Genomic DNA, 25,488 nt, shown 5'->3' on the forward strand with positions numbered 1-25,488 from the left:
ATGTATGGCCAGAGGAGGAAGGAGCCATATACTTTCTTTATTAATTCTGTAGCTTATTAATGAAAAGATTAAGAAACCCTGGTGAGCAAGGTGGCCTGATTATATATGCATTCTTTTTACTAGGTGTAAGTTGCCTTTAGCCAAAAAAAAAAAAAAAAAAAAAAAAACACGTAATAATGACCATCATTTTTTGAGCACTTATTATTTATCATGTGCTTTTCTAAGCAGTCTATGTATTATAGCTCATTTTGTCCTCACAGAAATCCTAAAAGATATCATTATCCCTGTTTTTAGATTAGGAAATTAAGTGACAGAGATGTCAGATAGTGTGCACAAGGTAACAAAGCTAGTAAGCGGAAGGGTTAGTATTTGAATTTGGGCATCCTGATTCCAGAGCCTCTGGAGGGGGGGATGATGTAATTAGTATGTTCGTTAGAGCAGTGGTTTCTAAACCAGTAAGTGCATACTTCAGTGGATGTGCAAAACCATCCATGACCTGTGGGGAGAAAATCTATATATATTTGTATTTTTTTTCGTTTGTTTAAATGCATTATTTAATATATATAAAAAGATGATAGCCAGGCGCAGTGGCTCATGCCTGTAATCCCAGCACTTTAGGAGACTGAGGCAGATTGCCTGAGGTCAGGAGTTTGAGACCAGTCTGGCCAACAGGGTGAAACCCTGTCTCTACTAAAAAAATGCAAAAAAATTAGCCGGGCATGATGGTGTGCGCCAGTAATCCCAGCTACTCAGGAGTCTAAGGCAGGGGAATTGCTTGAACCAGGGAGGTGGAAGTTGCAGTGAACCGAGGTCGCGCTGCTACACTCCGGCCTGGGAGACAGAGCAAGACTCCGTCTCAAAAAAAAAAAAAAGAAAAAAAAAAGTCCAGGCGCGGTGGTTCATGCCTGTAATCCCAGCACTTTGGGAAGCCGAGGCGGGCGGATCATGAGATCAGGAGTTCGAGACCAGCCTGGACAACATGGTGAAACCCCATCTCTACTAAAGATACAAAAAAATAGCCGGGCGTGGTGGCACGCGCCTGTAATCCCAGCCACTTGGGAAGCTGAGGCAGGAGAATTGCTTGAACCTGGAAGGCAGAGGTTGCAGTGAGTTGAGATTGCGTCATTACATTCCAGCCTGCACAACAGGGCGAGACTCTGTCTCAAAAAAAAAAAAGGGCACTTTTTTGGCGTTGTGATGTAATTTTTCATAATGACTAGCCAAATAGATTTATAGACCATAGTATTTAGATTAACTAACCCAGCCGTCGCAAATTTCTTATTGAAAATAATATTAATAATATAAACAAGCAAATCATAAGAACATGATAGAGCTGATACCTCAGCATGGGAAATCTGTCAAAAAAATCAGAAATTATTATGAAGACCATTGTAAATATGGATTTCTATTTATTATTTTTAATGGTGAACTTTGCCTTAAATATATATTGTGTCTTGAAATATTTACCAGTAAGAGTATAAAGTCATTGTGATTTTCAAGACATTTAAAAACTAGATGTGTAGAACTGAAAGCCCTATGTAATTTGAAAGCAACATTATGCTAAGTAAAAGAAGCCAGACACAAAAGGCCACATATTGTATGATTCCATTTATATGAAATGTTTAATAGGCAAATCTACATAGACAGAAAGTAGATTAATGATTGCCAGAGAGTAGGAGTAGGGGTAAATAGGGAGTGATTGCTAATGGATACAGGGTTTCTTTTTGGGGTGGTGAAATGTGACTTAATATCGATGATACTGACTTTCCATGAGAAACAGGCTCATGTATTTGAACAGTTACATTGCATACCCTTTACTTGCAAGAGCATTCTAAAAGATTGTGATGATCACAAATTATTGACACTGATTACTTTGGTATATGAGGGGAGAAAAAAAAAGAAGTAATACTGGAGAAATTGGTTTCCAGCTGTGCCACAATGTTCAAATTTAGAGCCTAACATGCTTTTTGGTTATTTGTGGTTACAAATAAGACAATTATAAACTGTTTCCTGGGAGCCCAGCAGGGAGGGTTTTAGTTGTTGGAAAGTTTCTGGTTCTACCAAGGAGTATCTGCTGTTATGAGCTGGTGGAAAGGCTATCAAAGGATTCTATTTACTATAGAAGGTGATTTTAAGACAATATTTTAGTAAATTACAAACCAGAGTTAGATTAAGAATGTTCCTTTGTAAATTAGGAATAGCATGATGTTAAATGAGCAGAGAGAGTAAAAGGTAATTAAAAAGGGCAATTATAAAATTGTATTGTAATATCACAACTTAATGGGTTCATTATTCTTTAATTTCTTAATTTGCTATACAGTTTTATTGGAGTTGATGCAATGGGAAACTCGATTATAACAAATTTGCATTATTGGGGTTTTGTCTTGTTTTGTTTTGAGACAGGGTCTTGCCCTGTCATCCAGGCTGGAATATAGTGGCATGATCATAGCTCACTATTACTTCAAATTCCCAGGCTCAAGTGATCCTCCCACCTCAGCCTCCCAAATAACATGGAACACCACCATGCCTGGCTAATTAAAACAAATTTTTTTTTTTTTTTTTTTTTTTTTTTGAGACGGAGTCTCGCTCTGTCGCCCAGGCTGGAGTGCAGTGGCCGGATCTCAGCTCACTGCAAGCTCCGCCTCCCGGGTTCACGCCATTCTCCTGCCTCAGCCTCCCGAGTAGCTGGGACTACAGGCGCTGCCACCTCGCCCGGCTATTTTTTGTATTTTTAGTAGAGACGGGGTTTCACCGTGTTAGCCAGGATGGTCTTGATCTCCTGACCTCGTGATCCGCCCATCTCGGCCTCCCAAAGTGCTGGGATTACAGGCTTGAGCCACCGCGCCCGGCCTAAAACAAATTTTTTTAAAGACAGGGTCTCTGTTTTGCCAAAGCTATTCTTGAACTCCTAGCCTCAAGTGAACTTCTCACTTTAGGTATTACCATTTTTTAAATGAATGAAGTTTTTTTCTGTGATTAAAAAAGATATATGCTTTTTTTCCTTAAATCCCAAACTTTTTCTGAAATGGTATTTTGAAAGATCTAAATGTACAATGAGTTGTAGTGAATATTTGACATTTTGTTGAGTATATCAACAAAAGCCAAACACAATTTTTAATATTTCTTTTAAAATTGAAAGCTCACTAGTGATTGCTACAAGTCAAATAGTCATTCAGCTGATTATTAAGCAAAATAATAATTTAATAAAATGTAATATTCTTTCCACAGGTTTTATTGAAAACTACAGCTGGAGATATTGACATAGAGTTGTGGTCCAAAGAAGCTCCTAAAGCTTGCAGAAATTTTATCCAACTTTGTTTGGAAGGTAAATTATAACTTATGACTTTTATTCTACCAGAGAAATTTTTGTCAATTTAAAAATAAACTGCAGTGTCTTCTTCACAAACATTGAAGACTAGTGTTAAATAGTGGTCATGAGTGACAGGTGTTGCTATGAGGATATGGTATTGAACTGGGTGTCAGGAAGTGGAGATAAGAGATAAAAACTACCCAAAATAAATTTGAATACTTTTAACAGAGCAATTTATCTCAACAAATAATACTATGATCCTCTTTGGTCTTCTTTGCTATCTTACACTTCTTTCTTTCATTCTCTAAATTTGGGTATTCCCCAAGATTGCCTCTAGTTCTCTGTCATCATCACTCTCTAGTTGTTACTTCAATCCAAATGACTACCACATTTAGAACTTCAGTCATTTCTTCTCTTCTTGGTACTAATATTCGTATCTAATTGCCTAGTGGACTTTTCAACTGGAGTCTTCCATTGTTAGCTATAACAAAACCAGTGTAAAACCAAATTTACCAATTTCTTCCCGAGTCTGCCTTTCACCTGTATGACTGTAATTGCCTCTTGCCTGCTCCCCTTCCTGTCTTTCATCTTTAATTTCTTTTCTCTCTTACTTGTTCATATGCTATTTCAATCCTCAGGCAGCTTGGCTTCCTAGCTATCCAACTTTTTATCTCATTGTACTAACCACATGGTTTTAGTTGAATATTATTTCCTAAGCATTTCCTTTCCGTTTCCACTTTCATACATATCCTCATACTAATTCCCCTTTTATTGATATGCTTTTTCTTCCTTTTTTTACGTTTAAGTCTACCCATTTTTAAATGTTCAGAATTCTAGTTTCTCCACACAGCCTTCCAGCTAGCATCCAGTGATATTATCACTATCTCTAGTTTTTTTAGATTTGAGTAATAAAGTAACTATTTTTCTTTTTTTAAAATGCTGCAGAATTATACATCCACTTAAGTGTTTTTCCCTTCAGAGTATTCTCTTAGGGAACTAAACCTTCCATTTTTAGAGCTTTTTGTTGGCTTCTAGAATACATTGCATATGGTTTGGAATATCTCCAGTGGTGGCAAGTCTTTGTTCTTCTAAGTTATATTTGATTTTTAGAGACAGTTTTATTCGAGGTATCAGAAAACAGCATTTTGGGCCAGAAGCAAGGTGTGAAAGAGAATCCAGTAGTATGGTATGATGAGAGCTCTCTAAATAGTCAGATAAACATAATTACCAGGTGAAGATTTAAGAAATGAAAAATGCCCAGATACCAACCCCCCTCCAAAAGAGAGAGGTGGGGAGGGGTGGAGAGAGAAAGAGAGAGAGAGAATGAAAGGACATCTGCAAAGACCATTATTAATAATTGCTATGGCAGGCAGGAAGGAAATAGAGTCAGGCAGGTAGTTCAGTCAGAGAGGCCTCAAATATCTGTTAACCAAGTTGAGAAACACAAGAGACATGGCAAAGTCAGACTTGTTTCTGGTAAGAAGTTTTGAAGATTCAAAAGCTCAAGTTTTACAGAAGGAGAGTGAAATTACAAAAACATTAGAAAGAATGAATGGTAAATTGCAATCCATGACCAGGTGAATGGAAGAAGCAGAAAACATCTGGATACAATGTGACAGTGAAGAAGAAATGAGGTTCTTCAACTGGGTGATAATGAAACTCAATTATTAAAACAAACAATTATTCACCTATTTGTAATAATGCAAGGAGAAAGAAGAAAGAATAGAAAAATAATTTAAAAAATAACCAGAATAATTCTCTTAATCAAATTCACCAATCCTCTTAATTGAATAGAGATAGAATTATTACTGGAAAGGCTAACATGCAGCCTAAGAAGACTGATTTAAACAAAGATATTCCTAAATGAGTTAAGTCAAGGTTTCAAAAATATAATCCAGAAAACCCCATTTTAGTTATTTGCTTCTATGATTTAGATGAGTCGTAATGTTTCTAGATCTTGAAACACTCATATTAGTTTTTTTAAAGCATGGTTTCTGGAATTTAAAAGCAAATGAATAAAAATATGAACAAGTAAGAGCGCAGTCTCAGATATGGCCCTCAACTAAAATGATGTTCATAGCCAAAGGATAGTTTACAGCCTTTATGAAACCAAAACCATATACAGACTTAATCTTAGATTTTTGGTCTTTGCAGCATAGTTAGGTGGACATTTAAAATGAGTAGAACTTTAAAAAAATTATCATTTAAAAAATAGTGCAAAAATATATAAAGAAATGAAAGGGAAGCTTATTAGCTTTGATAATTTCATTAGTTCCTCCAGTGTGAAGAAGGAGTATAATTTTATGTTTGTTTTATAGACAAGTGGGGAGCAGAGGGAGAAGTGGATAAGAAAATCAAAATGTTTAATACATTGTGTATCTATTATTCTCTTCACCTTTATTTTACATCATTCTTGTCTCATCATGGTCCACACTTTATTGGTTATCTTTTATTCTTTAATAATAGTTTGCTGAATCTTTAGAGTGACAAATATAAGCATAAATATGCTCCAAGTTAAAACAAATTTCTTAACAAAACTGAAATACTAGTTTAAAAAAAATACCAGAGAGGCTGGAGTAAATAGTGCAGACTGGTCGCAGGATGAGTGTTAGATAAAAAGTTATTATTAATGTTAATATTTACATAAACACAAAACAGGATTCTAGAAGAAGAAATGTATAACTACTTTATTGTTTTTTTTTTTTGTGAAAAGACTGGGAGAATATTTATTAATATCTATTGTTCTTTTTTTTTCTTTTATTATTATTATACTTTAAGTTCTAGGGTACATGTGCATAACGTGCAGGTTTGTTACATATGTATACTTGTGCCGTTTTGGTGTGCTGCACCCATCAACTCGTCAGCACCCATTAACTCGTCCTTTACATCAGGTATAACTCCCAATGCAATCCCTCCCCCCTCCCCCCTCCCCATACGTATAACTACTTTAAAATGCAAATATAAATTCCTCTGTGAACTTGGGCAAGAAATGCAGTTATTCAAAATATATGATAATGCCCATATATTATTGTAGCCAGAAATAAAAACTATGTGACAAATACTAGAATGACAGCAATCAAATAGGAACTTTGTTTCATATTTAAGATACATTTAGGTATCTTTTTTCAATAGTGGAGAACATTCAGGAGGATATTATGAACATGCATAATGAAATAATAAAACTTTTTCAAAATACTTGTGATGATACATAAAAATTTAAGAAAAGCAAACATTGCAAGCAGCAAAATATATTATAGGGTATTATAAACTATAAATACAACTATAAATGCATAGTTCAATAGTGATTACTAATAAATTACAAAGAAGTTGAAATAGTAAATATGGAAGATTTGTGGATATTGGAAATTCCAGCTATGTTAGAATACAAAGTTATACTGTAGAGAGTATAGAAAATTTTTACTCATTTATATATGGTATTATAATAATTTCATGCATCCAACAGGAATATAACTAGGAAAATCATAAGGAAAGTCTTAAAATAAAAAGTCAGCATCACTGAAACACTTAATGGGAAATAGGAGAAAAGAAATAAAATGGTAAAATTGTAAAATTTGAAAACACAAGTAAAACAGACCTCTTTCCTGCCCTTTTTCCCTCACAGGTAACATATATGTGGGTCTTATGGATCTTGCTTCAAAAGTAGTTCTCGAGTCTGTGTATCTCAAGATAAGCCATAGTTACGTAATGACTCTCAGGGCAGTAGTTGCTTGCTTGCATTCTCTAACTGGCTCTCTGTCGCATGTACTTGCGCTCTCTCTTTCGTTCTCTCTCTCTCTCTCTCACTCCCCCTCTCTCTCCAGTCATGTCTCTTTCTAATATATTCACCCTGGGTATTTGAATGATGTTTTGAAAATGCAAATCTGATCATGTGCACAGTGCTCAAAAAGTATTGGTTGACTGCTTATTGTTGGTCTAGAGGAATATTCATTATATGATATATACTGGGGTATATTTTATACTCAAATTTGAATATGAATTTGTAGCATCTGAGTGAAGATACTAGTTTGACCTCACATTTGTGTTGAACTTGAAAATGTGTAGTTTGCTTTCACATTGTTTAATCTTCAGATTGACACTGTGCCTTAATTTATGTTATTAGATTTATGAGAAAATGGAGTTTAAGATTGTATAGCTAGCAAAAGGCGAGATTCAAACTCCTGACTGCTACATGCAGTGTTAGTGTAACTCATTAAACAGTTACCTAGGAATATAGGAGAGATACTTTTAGACCTTTTGCTTTTTATAGTGTGTATTTGTAACCAGAGGGAACTTGTCTGCACTAGGGAGCTCTTGTAAATACAGCCCAACTGCCCTGCACTGGGAGAAGGGAGTAAGCAAAGTCTGCTGGTCTTCCTTTCTACTTCTTCTTACGTACTGTGTACTAAATACAGTTGTTAGAATACAGATTATATTTTTTAAAATATGCATTGTACATCCAGTTATGCTTTGCAAATATAAATAATTATGAGGGTGTCTCCAAGCCACTAAAATAGGAACTTTATAAATTATGTCAGTAATTGTATCAGTAAAATGCCTGGCCCACAGTAGATACTTGATAAATATTTTTTATTGAATGAGTTATATTCAGGTTATATTCAGTTGCAGGTAATAGAAGACCCAACTTAAAATGATTTAAATAATAAAGACATTTATCATCCTCTATGTCAAGAAATCTGGTGAAATCTTTAGGGAAGCTCAGTGAAATCTTTAGGGAACTGTGCTCTTTACATCTTTCTGCTTTGTAACCCTAAGCATGTGATTGAATCATGTCTGCCTAACTCAATAGTTGGTTCAACCACAACCTGCTTTGTTGCTACTTGCTTTTTGTTTGTTTTTACAACAACAAAAATAATAGCTTTTGTTTATTCAGTACTTCATACTACATATGTTTTCCTCTTGTGCTTACCTAATGTAAGTACAGAACTAATTTCAGTGATGTAAAATAATTTCTTTCCTTCCACCTAAAGGATTTTTTTAAAAACCTGTGGGGAAGTTTATATAACATAGAACTAACCATTTTAAGTGTACAGTTCAGTGTCATTTAGTACATTCACTGTATTGTGCAACTGGCACCTCTGTATAGTTATAAAACACTTTATTACCCCGAAAGAAAACTCTGTATCCATTAACCCAGTCATTCTCTATTCTCCCCTTGATAGGATTCAGCTCTGTGTCCCCACCCAGATCTCACCTTGAATTGTAATCCCCATAATCCCCACATGTCTAGGGCAGGACCAGGTGGAAGTGATTGGATCATAGGGGCATTTTCTCCCTTACTGTTCTTATGATAATGAGTGAGTCTCATAAGATCTGGTGGTTTTATAAGCATCTGACATTTCCCCTGCTTGCACTCACTCCGTCCCGCTACCTGAAGAAAGTGCCTGCTTCTCCTTTGCCATCTACCATGATTGTAAGTTTCCTGAGGCCTCTGCCCAATGTGGAACTGTCAGTTAATTAAACCTCTTTCCTTTATAAATTATCCAGTCTCAAGTATTTCTTCATAGCAGTGTGAGAATGGAATAATATACCCCTTCTCCACCCACAGCCCCCAGCAACCACCAATCTATTTTCCATCTCTGCAGATTTACCTATTCTAGATATTTCTTATAAATGGAGTCAGACAGTATGTGACTCTGTGTTTGGGTTCTTTCACTTAGCATGTTTTTGAAGTTCATCCATTTTGTAGCATGTATCAGTATTTCATTCCTTTTCGTGACAGTCATATTCCATCATATGTATATATCACATTTTATTTATCCATTCATCCGTTGATAGACATTTGAATTGTTTACACCTGTTGGCTCTTGTGACTAGTGCTGCTATGAACATTTGTGTGTGAGTATTTGAGTACTTGTTTTCAACTCTTTTGGATATATATACATATATATAATTTGGATGTATATGTAAACAATCGATTCTTTTGGATATATATAGAAATAATATATATAAATATATGATATTTCATAAAAGCAAATCTGATCATATGCACAGTGATATATATATTATATATTGTTTATCTATCAAACAATATATATGAAAATTACTTATAACTACTATTATAATTACTCATATATTATATATTGTTTATGCGAACTATGTATATTTACACTTAAAAACTATATATTAATATATAAACATATATATTACTTGAATACACATACACCTAGAAGCATAATTGCTGGATTACATGCTAATTCTGTGTTTAACTTTTTACACTATTTTATATTCCCACCAGCAATGTAAAAGGGTTCCAGTTTCATCACATCCTTACCAACACTTTTCTTTTAAGGTTTTTGATGTTAGCCATTCTAGTGGGTGTGAAATAGTATCTGATTGTGGTTTTGATTTGCATTTCTCTAATGACTAATAATATTGAGCATCTTTTCTTATGCGTGTTGGCCATTATTGCTACTTCTTAATGTAAATTCTCTTATTCAGGCAAAGTCTAATTCCTGCTCCCCACTCAATTTTTCACTTATGCTTTGACTCACTGAGATGCCATGCTTCTGCCATTCCCAAGTTAACTTCCTTTTCTTCTATGAAGTACCCTAATGATTTTAGGTTCCAGATAATATATAGTATGGGAGGTCATATACAATCTGTCCTGTATATTTATGAGTTCTAAATTATATACTCCAATTGTATATTTTTGAATTACATATAAATATGAATAATTTATTTCAATCATTTAGCAAAACAATTGAGCTAATTGGACTCAAGTATGTATTGTGTTATTTGTTTTGTTTATTCAGAGTTTCTTGAGGAGGGTGTATTGATGGTTCCAGACCTATAACTAATAAGTAATTTTGATGTATTATGAGTTTGTATATTAATAAATTAATTTTCTGTGAGGAAAAGAGGAAGCAACCGGAAATAAGGTGTTCATCTTTGCCGGGGTTTCTCAGTCTCCACACAGTTGACATTTTGGGCTGGTAATTCTCTGTTGTGGGGACTGTCTTTTGCAGTATAGGATGTTTAGCAGTATCCCTGCCCCCTACTCACTAGATGCCAATAGTATCCCCCATTTCTGAAAAATATTTTCAGAAATTGACAAATGTCCCCTGGGGCACAAAATTGCTGCTCTTTCCTGCCGGAACTCTCTAATTTCTATTTTGAAAACCAATCCAGAGTTTGAGAGAATCCTAGAAATAAAAACAAAAAGTCAGCAATGATGGTTTCTGTAGAAATGTGTGCTGTTTTGAGAAGTAACTATTTTATAAGAAGGAGGATACAAAAGGTTTTGGCTTGGGAGCCTATTTAACGTTCTGGAAAATAAATCTTTTGACTCTAGCTGTATTAATTTTGGTAACTGTAGGTATGATTAATTTTAGACATTGATAAATTATTTTTTTTTTCAGCTTATTATGACAATACCATTTTTCATAGAGTTGTGCCTGGTTTTATAGTCCAAGGCGGAGATCCTACTGGCACAGGGAGTGGTGGAGAGTCTATCTATGGAGCACCATTCAAAGTAAGACTGAATTATTACTTTTATTACTATTTTTGTTGTTATTATTTCCAAGTCAGTTTGGATTGCTTAATCGAAAATGATTGTGTTCCACAAGAGGAAAAAACATTTCACAGTAGTATATAAAAATCAGGCTGGGTGCAGTAGCTCATGCCTGTAATTCCAGCACTTTGGGAAGCCAAGGGGGGCGGATCATTTGAGGTCAGGAGTTTGAGACCAGCCTGGCCAATGTTGAAACCCCATCTCTACTAAAATTACAAAAAGTAGCCAGGCATGGTGGCACACACCTGTAATCCCAGCTACTCAGGAGGCTGAGGCAGGAGAATTGCCTGAACCTGGGAGGTGGAGGTTGCAGTGAGCTGAGATCGCACCAGTGCGCTCTAGCCTGGGCGACCAAGTGAGACTCTGTCTCAAAAAAATAAATAAATAAATAAATTGTCTGTAAAAGATGCATTAATCAAGAATAGGTCAGTGATTTCTTATCTGCCAACATAGATCTAAGAAGAAAAAGACTTAATGTCATAGTGAAGATATTAAGAACAATAGCAAGTTCAAGTAAAAGCTAAAAGTTGTGTTTGTTATTAATTTGATGGCACCGATATCATGTTCTTTGAATGAGTAAACAGTATCTCTTAAAATATGGGAGTTTTTGAAAAATTCATTTTTATACTAATGGAATAGATTGTCTGCATTTTCCTTTCATCTTTTACCAAGTCATTGTGTCATTCTTGAAGAAAATATTTGAACTGTTTGCTTTAATTTCCAGATGATAATGGCCTTAGAAATTTGGAATAGTTATTTTAAAAGTCTCAGATGTCACTTTTAGACTGTTTTACATTTTACCATGGTAAGACTTCTCATGATTTTAGGTACTTCGTCTAGTCGGAAACATTCTTTTATTCTTTTATTTAGTGTAACAGAATAGTTGTTTTTGACAATTCCTTCCTAACTTGAGATTTTTGCTTCATTATTTTCAGGTAATACAGTTATCTTGTTACATTTTTCAATTAGGTCATTTTGAATACAGTATACAGAGTTGTGATCCATTGAGTTCAGATCTCTTGAGAATTATTTATTAAGGAAAAAATCTCCCTTTGTGAAAAGCATTTATGATATAACATGGCTACATTTATAAATGACTTCAATATCAGGTTGGAAGGAAATTCTGTTAACTAAGAGACTAATATATTTGTTAAGTAGCCCTATCGTGGTGAGAAAACCACCTTAGAAAGACTTGTTCCTGCTCTTTTGAAAACTGGCAAATAGAATCAGTGCCATTTCAGAGAAGATTCAACTTAGGACTTTAAAAAGACATGGTAAAATTACATGACACAATAATAGTAGATTATTTGAATTAAAAAACAAGAAGAAAGCAATTGTTTAATGACATTTAGAACGAGATGGGAAGGAGTAATAATGGAAGACTCTGCAATGGCTCAAAGGTAGTGTTCTGGGAGAAGTAAGAGAAGATTTCAAAAGCTTGGCTGACTTTGGGATGAGAATAGGGAAATAAATTAGAAATCCATTCCCCCTTGGGTACTCTTCCTTTGGGTATAACTAAGCAGCTTTCTATAAAATAGGGTATATTTCTGTATGAGTATATTTAGAAAATACAGTCTAGTGAATTCAAGTTTAATAACATTGAAAGAATAGTAAGTGCTCAAAAATCAGTTAAGTAAAATGTCTCCATTTTTTATTAGAAGTTGTACGGGATCTTGCGGGTCAAGTTGAATAACTGCATATGACGGGTCTTATAACTGAGGACATTCACTAGATCTTTTTTGTATTTCAGGATGAATTTCATTCACGGTTGCGTTTTAATCGGAGAGGCCTGGTTGCCATGGCAAATGCTGGTTCTCATGATAATGGCAGCCAGTTTTTCTTCACACTGGGTCGAGCGGATGAACTTAACAATAAGCATACCATCTTTGGAAAGGTTAGTGTCCAGTGATTTTAAACCTACAGTTCAGTTTTTGGTTTTATGTTATTCCTTAGACTTCTAAGATACATATGATTAACTTATCTAAGAGTTACCTTCATCAAAACATTCCATAGGATATGTTTATTCTTTTCAAAAATGATGGAATATATTCCTATTATAGTGCACTATGAGGGAGCAGCTAAATTCTTTTTTGCATCTTTCAATTCACTCATTAGTTGTGACTTTAGTGTATGTCTTCTTTAAAACCATAGTAATGGTATGAGCTAATAATGTGCCACTTAGCCAGTATTGATTTTACATTTTTGGAAACACATTTAGGTAATAACATTTAGTAGTTTACAGTTTAGTTTCTTAATGATGGCTTTTTTAAAGTCTAAAGTGGAATTTGTGTTGACATTGAAACTTCTTACTGTAAATATTACTTTGAATAGTACCTATTTAATCCTGCTCACATTTAATGTCATATTAGGGAACGTCCTTTCTATAGAATTTTCAACAATTCCCTTTAAAAAGGGATTCTGAAGGTTTTCTTCTCTCACTCTTCTCCCTTCTCATAAATATATTTCTATATGTTTTAGGTCTTAGGCATATTAGACATCACTAGTGTGTCAGCGCCCTCTGCTGGTTCAGTAAGAATGGTTTCCCCATATGCTGGGCAAAACTAGAGTTTGTGATGATGAAAGGGAAAAAAACAAATTCAGTACAGTTGGAAAGCTTGGTGTTTTTTTAAAACTCTTGAGAAACACTGAATGAAGGGAATCATACTAAAACCATATATTGCAATGTTGTTGGTTAATACTTATTAATAATAACAATGGGTTAAGAAATATGCATTGGCACATTGTTTTGAGCCACTCCAACACAGTCTGTCTGATGTTTATAGATTCCCTCCATTTATTTCTTAAAAATAAGAGTGTATAATAAAATGAGATTTAAGTTGCCATTCTGCATCAGTTTTTACAATTGGGATTATATAACTAACACATCAGAGACAATGTGTAGCATAGTTAGAAGTTAGAAAGGCCATCACTGTTGGTTCTATAGCTTCTTTAAGCCTCATTTTTCTTATCTGTAGAAGGATAATGATAGTTCCTACTTTTAGGATGTTTGTGAGCATCAAATGAGATAATGTCTCTAAAGCATTTACGACATTGTTATTGTTATTATTTGCTTATTTTATCCTATTCCAAAGTTTAAATTTGTTTATGATCTTTGAATGAAAAGTTGTCATTCAGTAGGAGATTATTTGGCATTATATTGTTAATAAAAACTTGCATTAAATATATATTGGAAATTTCCAAAACACTTATTGAGGGATTGATCTCCATCCATGCTTTTCTCCTTTAAGATAAAGTTGCTTTATTTACATTATTAAATGTATATATTTTATGTAATCATATGAAATTTCCTTTTAATTATTTGAAAAATACTTTCAAAGGTTTTCTCTTGCAATAATTTTCAATTATATTATATTTTTAATTTGATAGGTTACAGGGGATACAGTATATAACATGTTGCGACTGTCAGAAGTAGACATTGATGATGAAGAAAGACCACATAATCCACACAAAATAAAAAGCTGTGAGGTAGGAGCATGATTATTATGAGATACAGCACTTAAATTGTCACTTAAGAGGAATTGATTCTTAGTATTTTTAAACTATTGGATGAAGGCTTTATACTAAATAACATCACACTTCAAATTTTATCTCTGATTTATTTGGGCACAATTTCTAGTTAATAATTTTTTAAATTAAAGATTTTAATTCAAAGATGAAACTTTATCTGATAATCCAATGACTGAAAAGCTTACCTCATAATAGAAAGTTAAAGAAATTAGGTTTATTTAGCCCAAAGAAGTGACTTCATAGGTAATTTAAGAGTGATCTGCTGGGCACAGTGACTCACGCCTATAATCCCAGCACTTTGGGAGGCCGAGGTGGGTGGATCATGAGGTCAGGAGATGGAGACCGTCCTGGCTAACACAGTGAAACCCTGTGTTTACTAAAAATACAAAAAAATGGCTGGACACGGTGGCACGTGCCTGTAGTCCCAGCTACTTGGGAGGCTGAGGCAGGATAATCACTTGAACCTGAGAGGCAGAGGTTGCAGTGAGCCGAGATCACACCACTGCACTCCAACCTGAGCGACAGAGCAAGACTCCATCTCAAAAAAAAAAAAAAAAAGAGTGATCCTTCATTGAGGAAGCAAAAATAAGAATACTTGATTTGGAATCAAAGCATCTGAGTTGGTCTTGCTTACTCTGTATCATTTACATTTTCTTAAATATTTTTCCCTTTTGTAAAATGGGGATAAAATATCCTTTAGTTGATAGCACATAGGATTATTGAGAGAAACCAATGAGGCCGTGTAAGTGGAAGCATGTTGTGTAGTAAATATATATCACTATACTAATAATGTTTGTGTTGGAAAAAATATAGACACTATACCAATGGAATTACATACTGGGTTTAATTTTTTGTGAAATGTTAAAAATGGAATAATGTTTTCAAAATATTTTTTTCATAGGTTTTGTTTAATCCTTTTGATGACATCATTCCAAGGGAAATTAAAAGGCCGAAAAAAGAGAAACCAGAGGAGGAAGTAAAGAAATTGAAACCCAAAGGCACAAAGTAATGATAGTGGAGAGATTTTTCTTCAGCTTGAAAAATGACACTCATTCATTTAATTTACTTTATTTCCTTTTATAGTAATTGTTTACTAGCAAAGCAGAGGCCAGTTTGAACCAGAGAGATATTGGAATTATGAGTGTGTGGTTGTATTAGTTCATTTTTACACTGCTATAAAGACATGCCTGAGACTGAGAGATATTGGAATTATGAGTGTGTTGGTTGTATTAGTCAGTTTTCACACTGCTGTAAAGATATACCTGAGACTGGGCAATTTACAAAGGAAACAGGTTTAATTGACTCACAGTTCCGCATGGCTAGCGAGGCCTCAGAAAACTTCAATCGTGGAGGAAGGCAAAGCAGGCGCCTTCTTCACAAGGCAGCAGGAGAGAGAGCGAGTGTGAAGGAGGAACTGTCAAACACTTGTAAAACCATCAGATCTTATGGGAACTCACCCAGTATCATGAGAACAGCTTTGGGGACACCACCCCATAATCCAATCACCACCCACCAAGGTCCCTCCCATAAAACACGTCGGGATTATGGGAATTACTCAAGATAAGATTTGGGTGGGGACACAGCCCAACCCATATTAGTGTGGTTTTTGTTTGTTTGTTTTCCTAAATGAGCAACTCTTGTATTCAGGTGCAGTATATCTTAAACTTAAGCTACAAACATGTCATCTCAGTTGTTCATATGAAATCTGTGTTAATAAATATATACATATTTTATGATCCCTGTAACAATTATTTATATAAATGATTTGTTGAGAAACTTTTGTTTGTTGCTTATTTTAAAATTAATATATGCTCACTCAGTATAAATAGAAAGTAGAGAAAAGTATAAAGAATATTTTTAATGACTGCATGATTGCATTATGCAATTTAACTTGTATTTAACTTTTCAATCCTTTTTTGGTGCCATTAAAAATAATCTTATCATAAACATTTTAAAATATAAAGCTGTTTCATTCAGTATTCTGGTTTATTTCCAGAAGATAATTTTCCAAAGAATAGGAATAAAAATAAATTTCATTATTTTGGACAATATTCTACATTATTAATACTGTCTGTATATACTGCAGAGTTAGATTTCAACGTATTCTTTTACTGAATTGTAGGATCCTTATTAGGGATTTTATTGTACCTATAATTATTAGATTTGATCAATTCTAGATATAATCCTGCCAAACCTAGTTAATGAAAAGCAAAGTGGATTCAAATTTCTAAGCTTCAGTTACCTCTTCCTATAAAATGGAGATTAGAATAAGTTCAACTTCTGGTTGTTACGAGGATTACATGAGAAGAGGTATGTTAAAACACCCAGTAGTATAGGCATTCAATACCTATTAGCCTTTTTCGTTGACATCCTACAAATACAAAGTTAAATTGTTTTATAAACTGTCGGATATGACCAGACACTTTAATAAGCAGTTAATTCCTTGTGGCAAAATGACTGCTTATTGGAAATATTTATTTGATTTTTAAAATTTCTTTGGTCAGCTTATTTTGATTAGTCTATCTCTGGATGAAAGGTCACTGTCACTATATTCACATACAGTATGTCATCGCTATGATTTATCTTAACAATAAACTCTAAAGTCATTTTTTTTGGTGTGTTTTGCTTTGTTTTTGTTTCCAGCAAATATGTTAGGGATGATATGTTGGTCATTGCTTGCTTCTAGGTTTTGGGGGAAAAAAAATCTGTTTTGCTGCCATATCTTTAATTTTTCTATTTGAGAGAGAGTTTTAGTAACTTATTGTTTATCTTACTTGAGATTACTTTTGTTTGATGAATCAGAGGAGACAAATGTAGTTTTTTCTCCTTGTGGGCTATTTTAGTTGTTTATTGCTCATATTTTTTTTGTCTGACAATTTTGTATACATATTAATTTTAAAATATTAAAAAATATTTTGCCCAATACTAGATTAATTGCTTCCCATTTGTAGCACTCAGGGATATATACTTATTAGTTTTTCAGAAACCCCCATTTTGCTACCAGTTTGATAAATATAAAAAGCTTAATTATTTCTGTCATGCTTGACTCAGTACAGAAGGGATCCCTTAGCTCAGGAGGGATTTTGATCATTAAAAGTTAGTATGATATGGGAAACATGGTGCTGTGAGGCAAAAGCCTTAACATACTGAAAATATAGATCATTAAAATACTTCTGCTGAATACTGAGTAATACGGTCTTTTTTACAACAGTCAGAATGTATTTCTTCTTGTAAATTCTGTTTTCTTGCTCTGAAAATAAGGTATTTATAAGTTTGATTTGACTTTTTCTTTCTATTTTTTTCTTTCTTTTTTTTGGACTAGAAATTTTAGTTTACTTTCATTTGGAGAGGAAGCTGAGGAAGAAGAGGAGGAAGTAAATCGAGTTAGTCAGGTAATCTTTAATTTGTTCTAACTTATAAAAGAGATTAGGGTCTATATCTTACTATTGTATCTCCTGCTATGTCTGGCACAGCAGGTTTTACATGAGGCAGGCTCAGTAAGTGTTCATTGGATTTGTAAATTGATTTGTGGTCAGTAATATTTGCAACTTTTGAGATTATCCATATAAAATTGTAGTGTTCATTTATGTTTAATGTTGGCATTTTTTAAAAGTCAGTTTGAACTAGACTTGCAGTTTTTTGAATGGTCAGACTTTATGATTCAGATCCTAACTGCTGTTTATTCAGGTAGTATGATGGATGATAATTATTATTATCATTACTGTTATAAACAGTCGCATTCCAAAACTCTTATATTCATTTTAATGTTATTTATATATATTTTGTTTATTTCATTCTCATCACAGCCCTTTGAGATCAGTAGTATTATTATCCTCATTTTACTCATGAATAAATTCAGCTATAGTTTATAATTTGCTCAAGGTAACATAACCAATAAGTAGCTACAGCAGGGAAATGAACCCAGGTCTTTGTAACTATTAAATCCATGTCCTTGAATTATGTAGCACCTCCTGGCCTTTTTATTCTGCTAGTCCTTCCTGTAGGCCTTTACATGTGGTTTTCTTGAATATTGCTTGCATCATAATACTCATTACTGAAACACAGTGTCTTGCCATTGTTTAGAGCAGTAATTCTGGTATGTATACTACAAGAAAACTATCTTCAAGGGTTTCTACTCCTAAAGGTTCTGATATGACTTTCTTCTTTGAAAATTAGTGAATACTGAGACCTAAAAGGATTAGGTTCATAGTCTTTATTGTTGTAATTAAAACTTTATAACCTATGAGCCTTACTTGCTTAACATAATTATCTATTTTTTACCAACTCTAACAATAACATTGAATTAAAAGCATATTATTATTATTATTTTTACTTCTTTATACACATATTCCCTTATTAGTGAGCATGGTTTTTGTGGGCTAATGTTGGACGCTTAGTAAGCATTCTACTTAATACCCCTTGTGTTAAAATGTAATTAAAATGGGTGCGTATATGAAATGTTTTGGTCATAATTTTTTGTTGCTTTTTATTGTATCCTTGAGTGATGTATTTGATGGGATGGATTCAATTTCCACTTACCTATACACCAACATTCTAAACTCTAGGAGATAAGGCCAAATATTTCTCCTGCGCTCTTTTCCCTTGTTCAGAGCTGCTTTAGGAAACGTCTCTACTTTAGATGTCAAAACTGAATTCATTTTTTTACAAAAGCTTCATTTCCCAATTCCTTAATGTCACCAATCACTGTCATCTGAATATCCGAAGAGTCATCTTCTTTAGATGTCAGTGCACTACTAGTCTTGCATTGTTCATGATTCAAATTTATGCCTCATCAAAATGATTTACTATGTGTCATGATTCTGTGGTTATGTTTGTGAATGGACAAAACCACGAATGTTAGATCTGGAAATTGTCAGGGTTCCTTTTCATTGATGTCTTCTAAAGATGTCAAGTTTCTTTGCATACCCTACCTTCCTCACAGCTCCCCCACCTTTGTTTTTCCTTTTGCTGGGAGTGTGCTCTCTCCTTAAAGTGTTTTTCCTTTAAGATTTAGCTCTACTATCACCTTCTACTACTTCTACCTCTCCCTGCCACTGAACTCCCACCCAGGCTAAGCTAGGTACTTCTTTCCATGATAATCTGTCTATTCCCATCAAAGCATTTATCATACTGCAGTACAGTAATTTATTTTCTTATCTGCTAACTATACTATTTATTTTATGTAATCCCTATAACAACCATGCAATACAGATATTATTTTCCTTATTTTGTGGAATAAAGAAAGTGAAACTCAGAGAGGATTAAATCACTCGTCCACAATCATGCAGTTAAGAGGTGGTAGAATCAGAATTTTGAACTGAGGTTTTTTTTTAGCTAGTTAATCCCTCATATGATTATGAATGCTGTAGACGCTGTCTCCTTCAAGCCCAAGACATCTCAAAGGTTGGTGAGATATTTCACTGGTAGCATAGCATTCTAGGGTAGAAGGCAGCTGGGGAAGGCAGTTGGCCCATTGTCCTTCCCTAAATCCCATAGGGTCCTAGATAGTAGGTTGAGCAGCCTTAGAGAGCAAGGGCAGGAGAAAGTTTTTCTGCCAGCTTTTTTTGTTGAAACTAAATTTCTAGTCTAAAGTAAGTTTTGTTCACAATTACTTTGAGATAGACTTGACTAGGAAATTACTATGAATTTTTTCTATTTGTAACAGCAGCATGTGTTAAATGTTCAAAGATTATGTTCCTTCTGCTGTTTTCTACTGTGCAAAGTAGAAAACGATGTTTAAATTATACTGAATATTGTGGACTTATACTCCAAAAGCAATTTGCATTTCAGATTGAAATGTGCAAGGATACCACCACAGATAGTGCTGTCTTGCTCTTTATTTTCTTTCTTAAACCTGAAAAACACTAAACACTTTTAGAAGGACTGAGTAAAATCTTTTCTCTCTGCCAAAAAAATTACAACCCAAATACCGTTCATTATCAAAGGAGTATTATTATCTTAGTATTGTGTCATCATAGTTTTCTCATCTGGCACTTTCACAGGGGGTGCTTTGTAATAAAGTTATCATCAAATGCTTGTATCTGACCCTCACGTCTATATCTCTAGGCTGGTTTACTCTTTATTTCTCCAGCTATTTATTGGACACTAGTTTCTCAAGCCCTGGCCAAGTCTCAACTCACTATCTTTTTCTTCTCAAACTTCTTATTTTGTGATTTCGTATTCCCTGGTGTCAATATCTTCCAAAGAAGGACTTTAGATTTCGTTGTGATGTTTTCACATATTTTTTCATTGCGCTGTCCTAGCAATTTTTTATCCAAGATGTATCTGTATCTCAAATCTATTTTTTCCTTTTAATTTATTGTTGCTACTACCCTTGTTCAGCCTTCAGTATCTCTAGACTGGACTGGTATGGTAGTCTATAGACTGGTCTCCCATCTCCCTTCTCCTATTCCTTCCACTACCAGAGCAGCCTTCCTGAAGCTTAAAATGTTATTTTTACTGTCTGTTTACTATATAAATAAGGCCAAATCTCTTGTCCTATTATTTCAAGATTCAACTTTCATGACTCTTCTTCACCAATTCTGCTCTTTCAACTAGTACTTGTTAAACTTTCCTGGTGATAAAAATCACTTGACATACTTTTAAAAAATTAAGAATCCTAGGCCTTATCTCAGACCCACTGAATTAGAATTTCCAAGTGAGGGGACTGGGAAGCTGTGCTTTTAATGAATTCCAGAGGAATTCATACCAAGGAAATGTAGGAAATACTACTTTAGCAGATCTGAATGATTTGCTGCTCTATATGTATGCCTTATCATTTCCATTTTTTGTGCCTTTTGTTCATGTTCTTTTTCTCACCTGAAAGGTCCCATCCCACCTCTGGATATCAAAGTCATATTTGTTTTCAACACCTGAAATGCCATCTTTTCTAAATGTCTTTTCCAGCTTTTAAAAATCTTCTTTTTTTACCCAACCTTTGCCTTTCTTGTGATACTTTACATTTTCCTTTTAAACACATCTTTTTTGCTTTATTACAGAAGAAGCATATGACTATGTTTGCATTATACACTAGTCCAACATTATACCCTCTACTTTATAACTTATTAATTGTGTAGAGTTCTAGGCTGTGAGCTTGTTGCAGATAGAGTCTGTGCCATCTTTGAGTGGCAGTGTGCTGGAGTAGAAATAACATGGATTTGGGATCTTACAAATTCATATTAAAACTTTAATTTCCCCTGACACCCTGTAAGCCTTGATAACTTAGCCTTTCTGATCCTCAGTTTTCCTTTCTGAACATGAAAATAGTATGTCCTACTTACTGTTATAAGGATATAGTTTTAATTTTGATTTATTGTACAATATTGAAAAATGTCTTTGAAAGTCAAATGCCTTAAAATAGAACAATATACTATACATTATAACTGGTATTTTAATCTCAGGTAACTAAAGAATATAAGATTTCTCTAATATGATCATAACTATTATGTAGAATCTTATGCCCTTATGCCCAATCTAGAGGGCTGGTGAGAAATTTCATTATCAGCTCAGCCTTTTTGGGTGGGAAGCCATAATCTTGACACAATTGGCCTAGTGACCTTCATGAGCATTCCCATAGAGTCCAGTGGCTTGTGCAGCCCAGCCTCATTATTACCCACCAACAACCCATTCTTCATATACGATTGCATCTTGGCACACCGCAGAATTAAAAAAGTTAAAATCTACAGAATTTAACTTTTTTGTCTGCTTTATGTAATGGACAAGTAGGTAAGTTTAGTTGGAGAAAATAGAGTAACAAGAACAATACTGTTGGAATTCACTGGCTTAGAGAAAGGGAAATTGTTTTTGATTATATGAGATAAATTCTGGAGAGAATCCAAGTAGAAGTGTATTTTTGTTTATTTTGCTTATATACAGTTTTTTACACTACCATCACTGTTAAATACCTTAGTAAGAAGAAGGAAGACTAGCCTGAATGTTGGAAAACGGTGGCTAATAGAATATATTTCTTCAAAATTTAGCTTTACTATTTTTAAGTGTATGAAATGACTAGAGCCAAAGCCAAATAACTGTCTGTTCTGATGGCTAAGAATAATTTGCAGTTTCAGTGGTTGCATGAAATTAAATATTTCTAAAAGGCTTAAAAATAATTGTTTCATTCTTCATTTGGTTATCAAGTTTCTTTTTTCAGTGACTGCACAGTATTAATCTTTATTCCAGAACTTTTCTGCCCGATCACGAGTTAATAATTGGTGAAGTCTGAATTGAGGCTTTACTTTATGTGAAAGGAGAAATAAAATAGAGTCCTCTCTGGTTTATGGATTATCAGTGTGGGATTACAGGCACCCCTTCACCCCACTCACTTATTCATGACAAGGTGCCTCTCCCACATGGGTTAGCTTTCCTTCATTATTTATTTCAGTATCTTTCTAATGCCTGATAAAATCTCTTAGAATCATAGAATTTTATAGCTCAAAGGGATTTTGTCCAACTTCCTTTCTTTATAGATGAGGAAACTGAGCCTCTGGTTAAGTGACTTGCCAGACTGACTTCATTTCCTTTTTGATAGGATTGCATGATAGGGGGATGCCATAATAATCATATCTTGAGTTCAGAAAAGCACATTGTCAGACTCTCTCTTTATATTCTTTTGGACAACATGAAGAAATGTGATCTGGGAGATAGTACAGTCAGATAGATTTATAGCTAATTGAATACTTCTGCCCAAAGGGTGCTTTGTTGTCAACCCATGCCTATTTGAACTAGTAAGTTGAAATGTAATAGGAGTACATGTAAATTCTGTACTTGAGTTCAATAAAATCAGCTGAATAGGTGTGACATAATAGCCTGTAAGTCCTAGTTGAATTACTAAGAGTAAGATCTCTGGAGTAAGGAATTTAACATTCTCTGCATTGTTTAGATCATATTTGCAACATTTTGTCCAGTTCTGAATGTATTTAAGGAAGATCTTGACAAACTAGATGCGTCCAGAGAAAGGGAAGGTAGTGGGGAGAACGGGGATGATGCCAAAAACCACCTCACATAGGGAATACAATGAGGAACTGGATATAATAATAATTTAGAGAAATAAAAGTAAGTGAAAATATGATCCTAGACTTCAAATATTTGAAATATTTTTATCTGGAATATTGCTCCCTTCATATTGCTTTCTTAAACAATGCTTTTATTCGAATGTCTGTATTGGTTTAAAATTTATTCATGAATCTTTACATATAACTTAAATATAAATGTCAGGAAATATTTTTCAAGTTAAAGCTTACAATCAAGATAACTAGTTTTCATGAGATAAGTTATACAACAGGCCCATTTTAAAAGTATCTCAAATAGCTAGATTTTTGTTCAGTGATCAAATTGTGCCACATTCAAAGTGAAACACAGAGCATTTCTTTCCCTACAAGACATAGTAACATTTTTACTTCAAATCCAGAGTTATAAAAGGGCTTTTTCCTCACCCAGAAAAAGTTATCTTGATAGACAGTTTCGCCACTTTTGAGACTAAAGTAAGGATGTTTTGTCCTATTCTAGTTTATTTTATGAAATTAAATTTTCCCAAAAAACTTGGAAGGTGGCCATGGCATGGAGAATGGCTGCTAGGCTACTTACAAAGAGGAGGTCAGAAATGTTAAACAGTGTGATGTGTAAAATGTTTCTGCCTCATCAAATTGTATTCAACTTTAATTTGCTTATCTTTCTAGTTGTGTAGACTTAGCTAATTTTACAAAGGTATTAACATTTTATTAATTTCATATTGCTGTTTTAACAAATTGCCGTAAATTTAGTGGCTTTAAGCAAAGCAAATTTAGTATCATATATTTCTGTAGGTCAGAAGTCTGCAATAGGTTTAACTGGGCTAAATACCAAGGCGTTTGCAGGGCCTTCTTTCTGGAGTCTCTGGGGAGAATCTATTCCCTTGCCTTTTTCAACCTCTAGAGACTGCCTGTATTCTTTGGCATGCCCCTTCTTCTATCTTCAAAGCGAGTAATAACTGGTAAAGTCTTTCCCATGCCGCATCACTCTAAATTTAACTCTATTGCCTCCCTCTTTCACTTGTAAGGACTCTTGTAATTACATTTGGACCCATCTTGATAATCCGGGATAATGTCCCCACCTCAAAATCTTTCATTTATATGCAAAGTCTCTTTTGCCATTCAAGGTGATATGTTCATAGGTTCTGAGGGATTAGGACATGGACATCTTAGGGGGCCATTGTTCTGTCTAATGAATGTCTAAACTACTCTATATAGTATGCCTAATAACAGGCCTTATTTGTAGTTCTAGAAGGTAGAAGGTAGGGTTGGTTGGATGGTTGGAAAATATACATGAATTTTTTTTTTCTCTCCAATCAGAGAATTTCCTAATAATAGAAGCCATTTAAACAGAAATGTGTGTGTGTGTGTGTGCGCGCGCGCATGTGTGTGTACTAATAAGCTCATTGGTGGTGTTGAGACATGGTTGACCAGTCAGCAGTGATGTCAAGGAGATTCCCGCATTGCCTGGGAGAAAAGACTGTGGCCCCTACAATCCCTTTTTTAACTAGTAAGTTTTTCTGGTTCTGTGCTGAAGGTCTCATAGTGTATTTGTCAGGGTTCTACAGAGAAACAGAAGCAGCCAATAGGATGTGAGAGAGAGAGACCGAGAATAAACTAGATCCTTTTATCTATTAATCTATCACTTTATCTCTTTATTTATAGGAATTGGCTCTTGCAATTGTGGGAGCTGGCAATTCCAAAATATGCAGAGTAGGCCAGCAGTCTGGAGCCTCAGGGAATAGTTGATAAGTCCAAAATACACAGGCTGGAAACTCAGGCAGGGTTTCTTTGTGACAGTCTTGAGGCAAAATTGTTTCTTCCTTGGGAAACCTCAGTTTTGGCTCTTAAGGCCTTCAACTGTTTAGATGGTGCCCACCCACATTGTGGAGTGTAATCTGCCTTCTCAAAGCCTACTAATCTAAACGCTAATCTTTTTTTTTTTTTTTTGAGATGGGGTCTTGCTCTGTCGCCCAGGCTGGAGTGCAGTGGCCGGATCTCAGCTCACTGCAAGCTCCGCCTCCCGGGTTCACGCCATTCTGCTGCCTCAGCCTCCCGTGTAGCTGGGACCACAGGCGCCCGCCACCATGCCCGGCTAATTTTTTTTTTTGTAT

General features: G+C 34.5%; 1 protein-coding gene across 3 annotated transcripts in view; it reads left to right on the forward strand.

The window, feature by feature from the left end:
• Nucleotides 1-25,488, forward strand: part of CWC27 (CWC27 spliceosome associated cyclophilin) — a 256,232-nt gene that overhangs the window by 2,862 nt on the left and 227,882 nt on the right. For all 3 annotated transcript variants that reach the window (XM_031666192.1, XM_021939392.2, XM_021939391.2), the window contains exons 2-7: nt 3,229-3,325; nt 10,690-10,802; nt 12,592-12,735; nt 14,229-14,327; nt 15,271-15,374; nt 17,692-17,761. In XM_031666192.1, the coding sequence (XP_031522052.1) occupies nt 3,229-3,325; nt 10,690-10,802; nt 12,592-12,735; nt 14,229-14,327; nt 15,271-15,374; nt 17,692-17,761 (627 nt within the window). The remainder of the gene's footprint in view (nt 1-3,228; nt 3,326-10,689; nt 10,803-12,591; nt 12,736-14,228; nt 14,328-15,270; nt 15,375-17,691; nt 17,762-25,488) is intronic.

This window comes from Papio anubis, chromosome 5 (assembly GCF_008728515.1).
Source record: "Papio anubis isolate 15944 chromosome 5, Panubis1.0, whole genome shotgun sequence".
Lineage (NCBI taxonomy): Eukaryota > Metazoa > Chordata > Mammalia > Primates > Cercopithecidae > Papio > Papio anubis.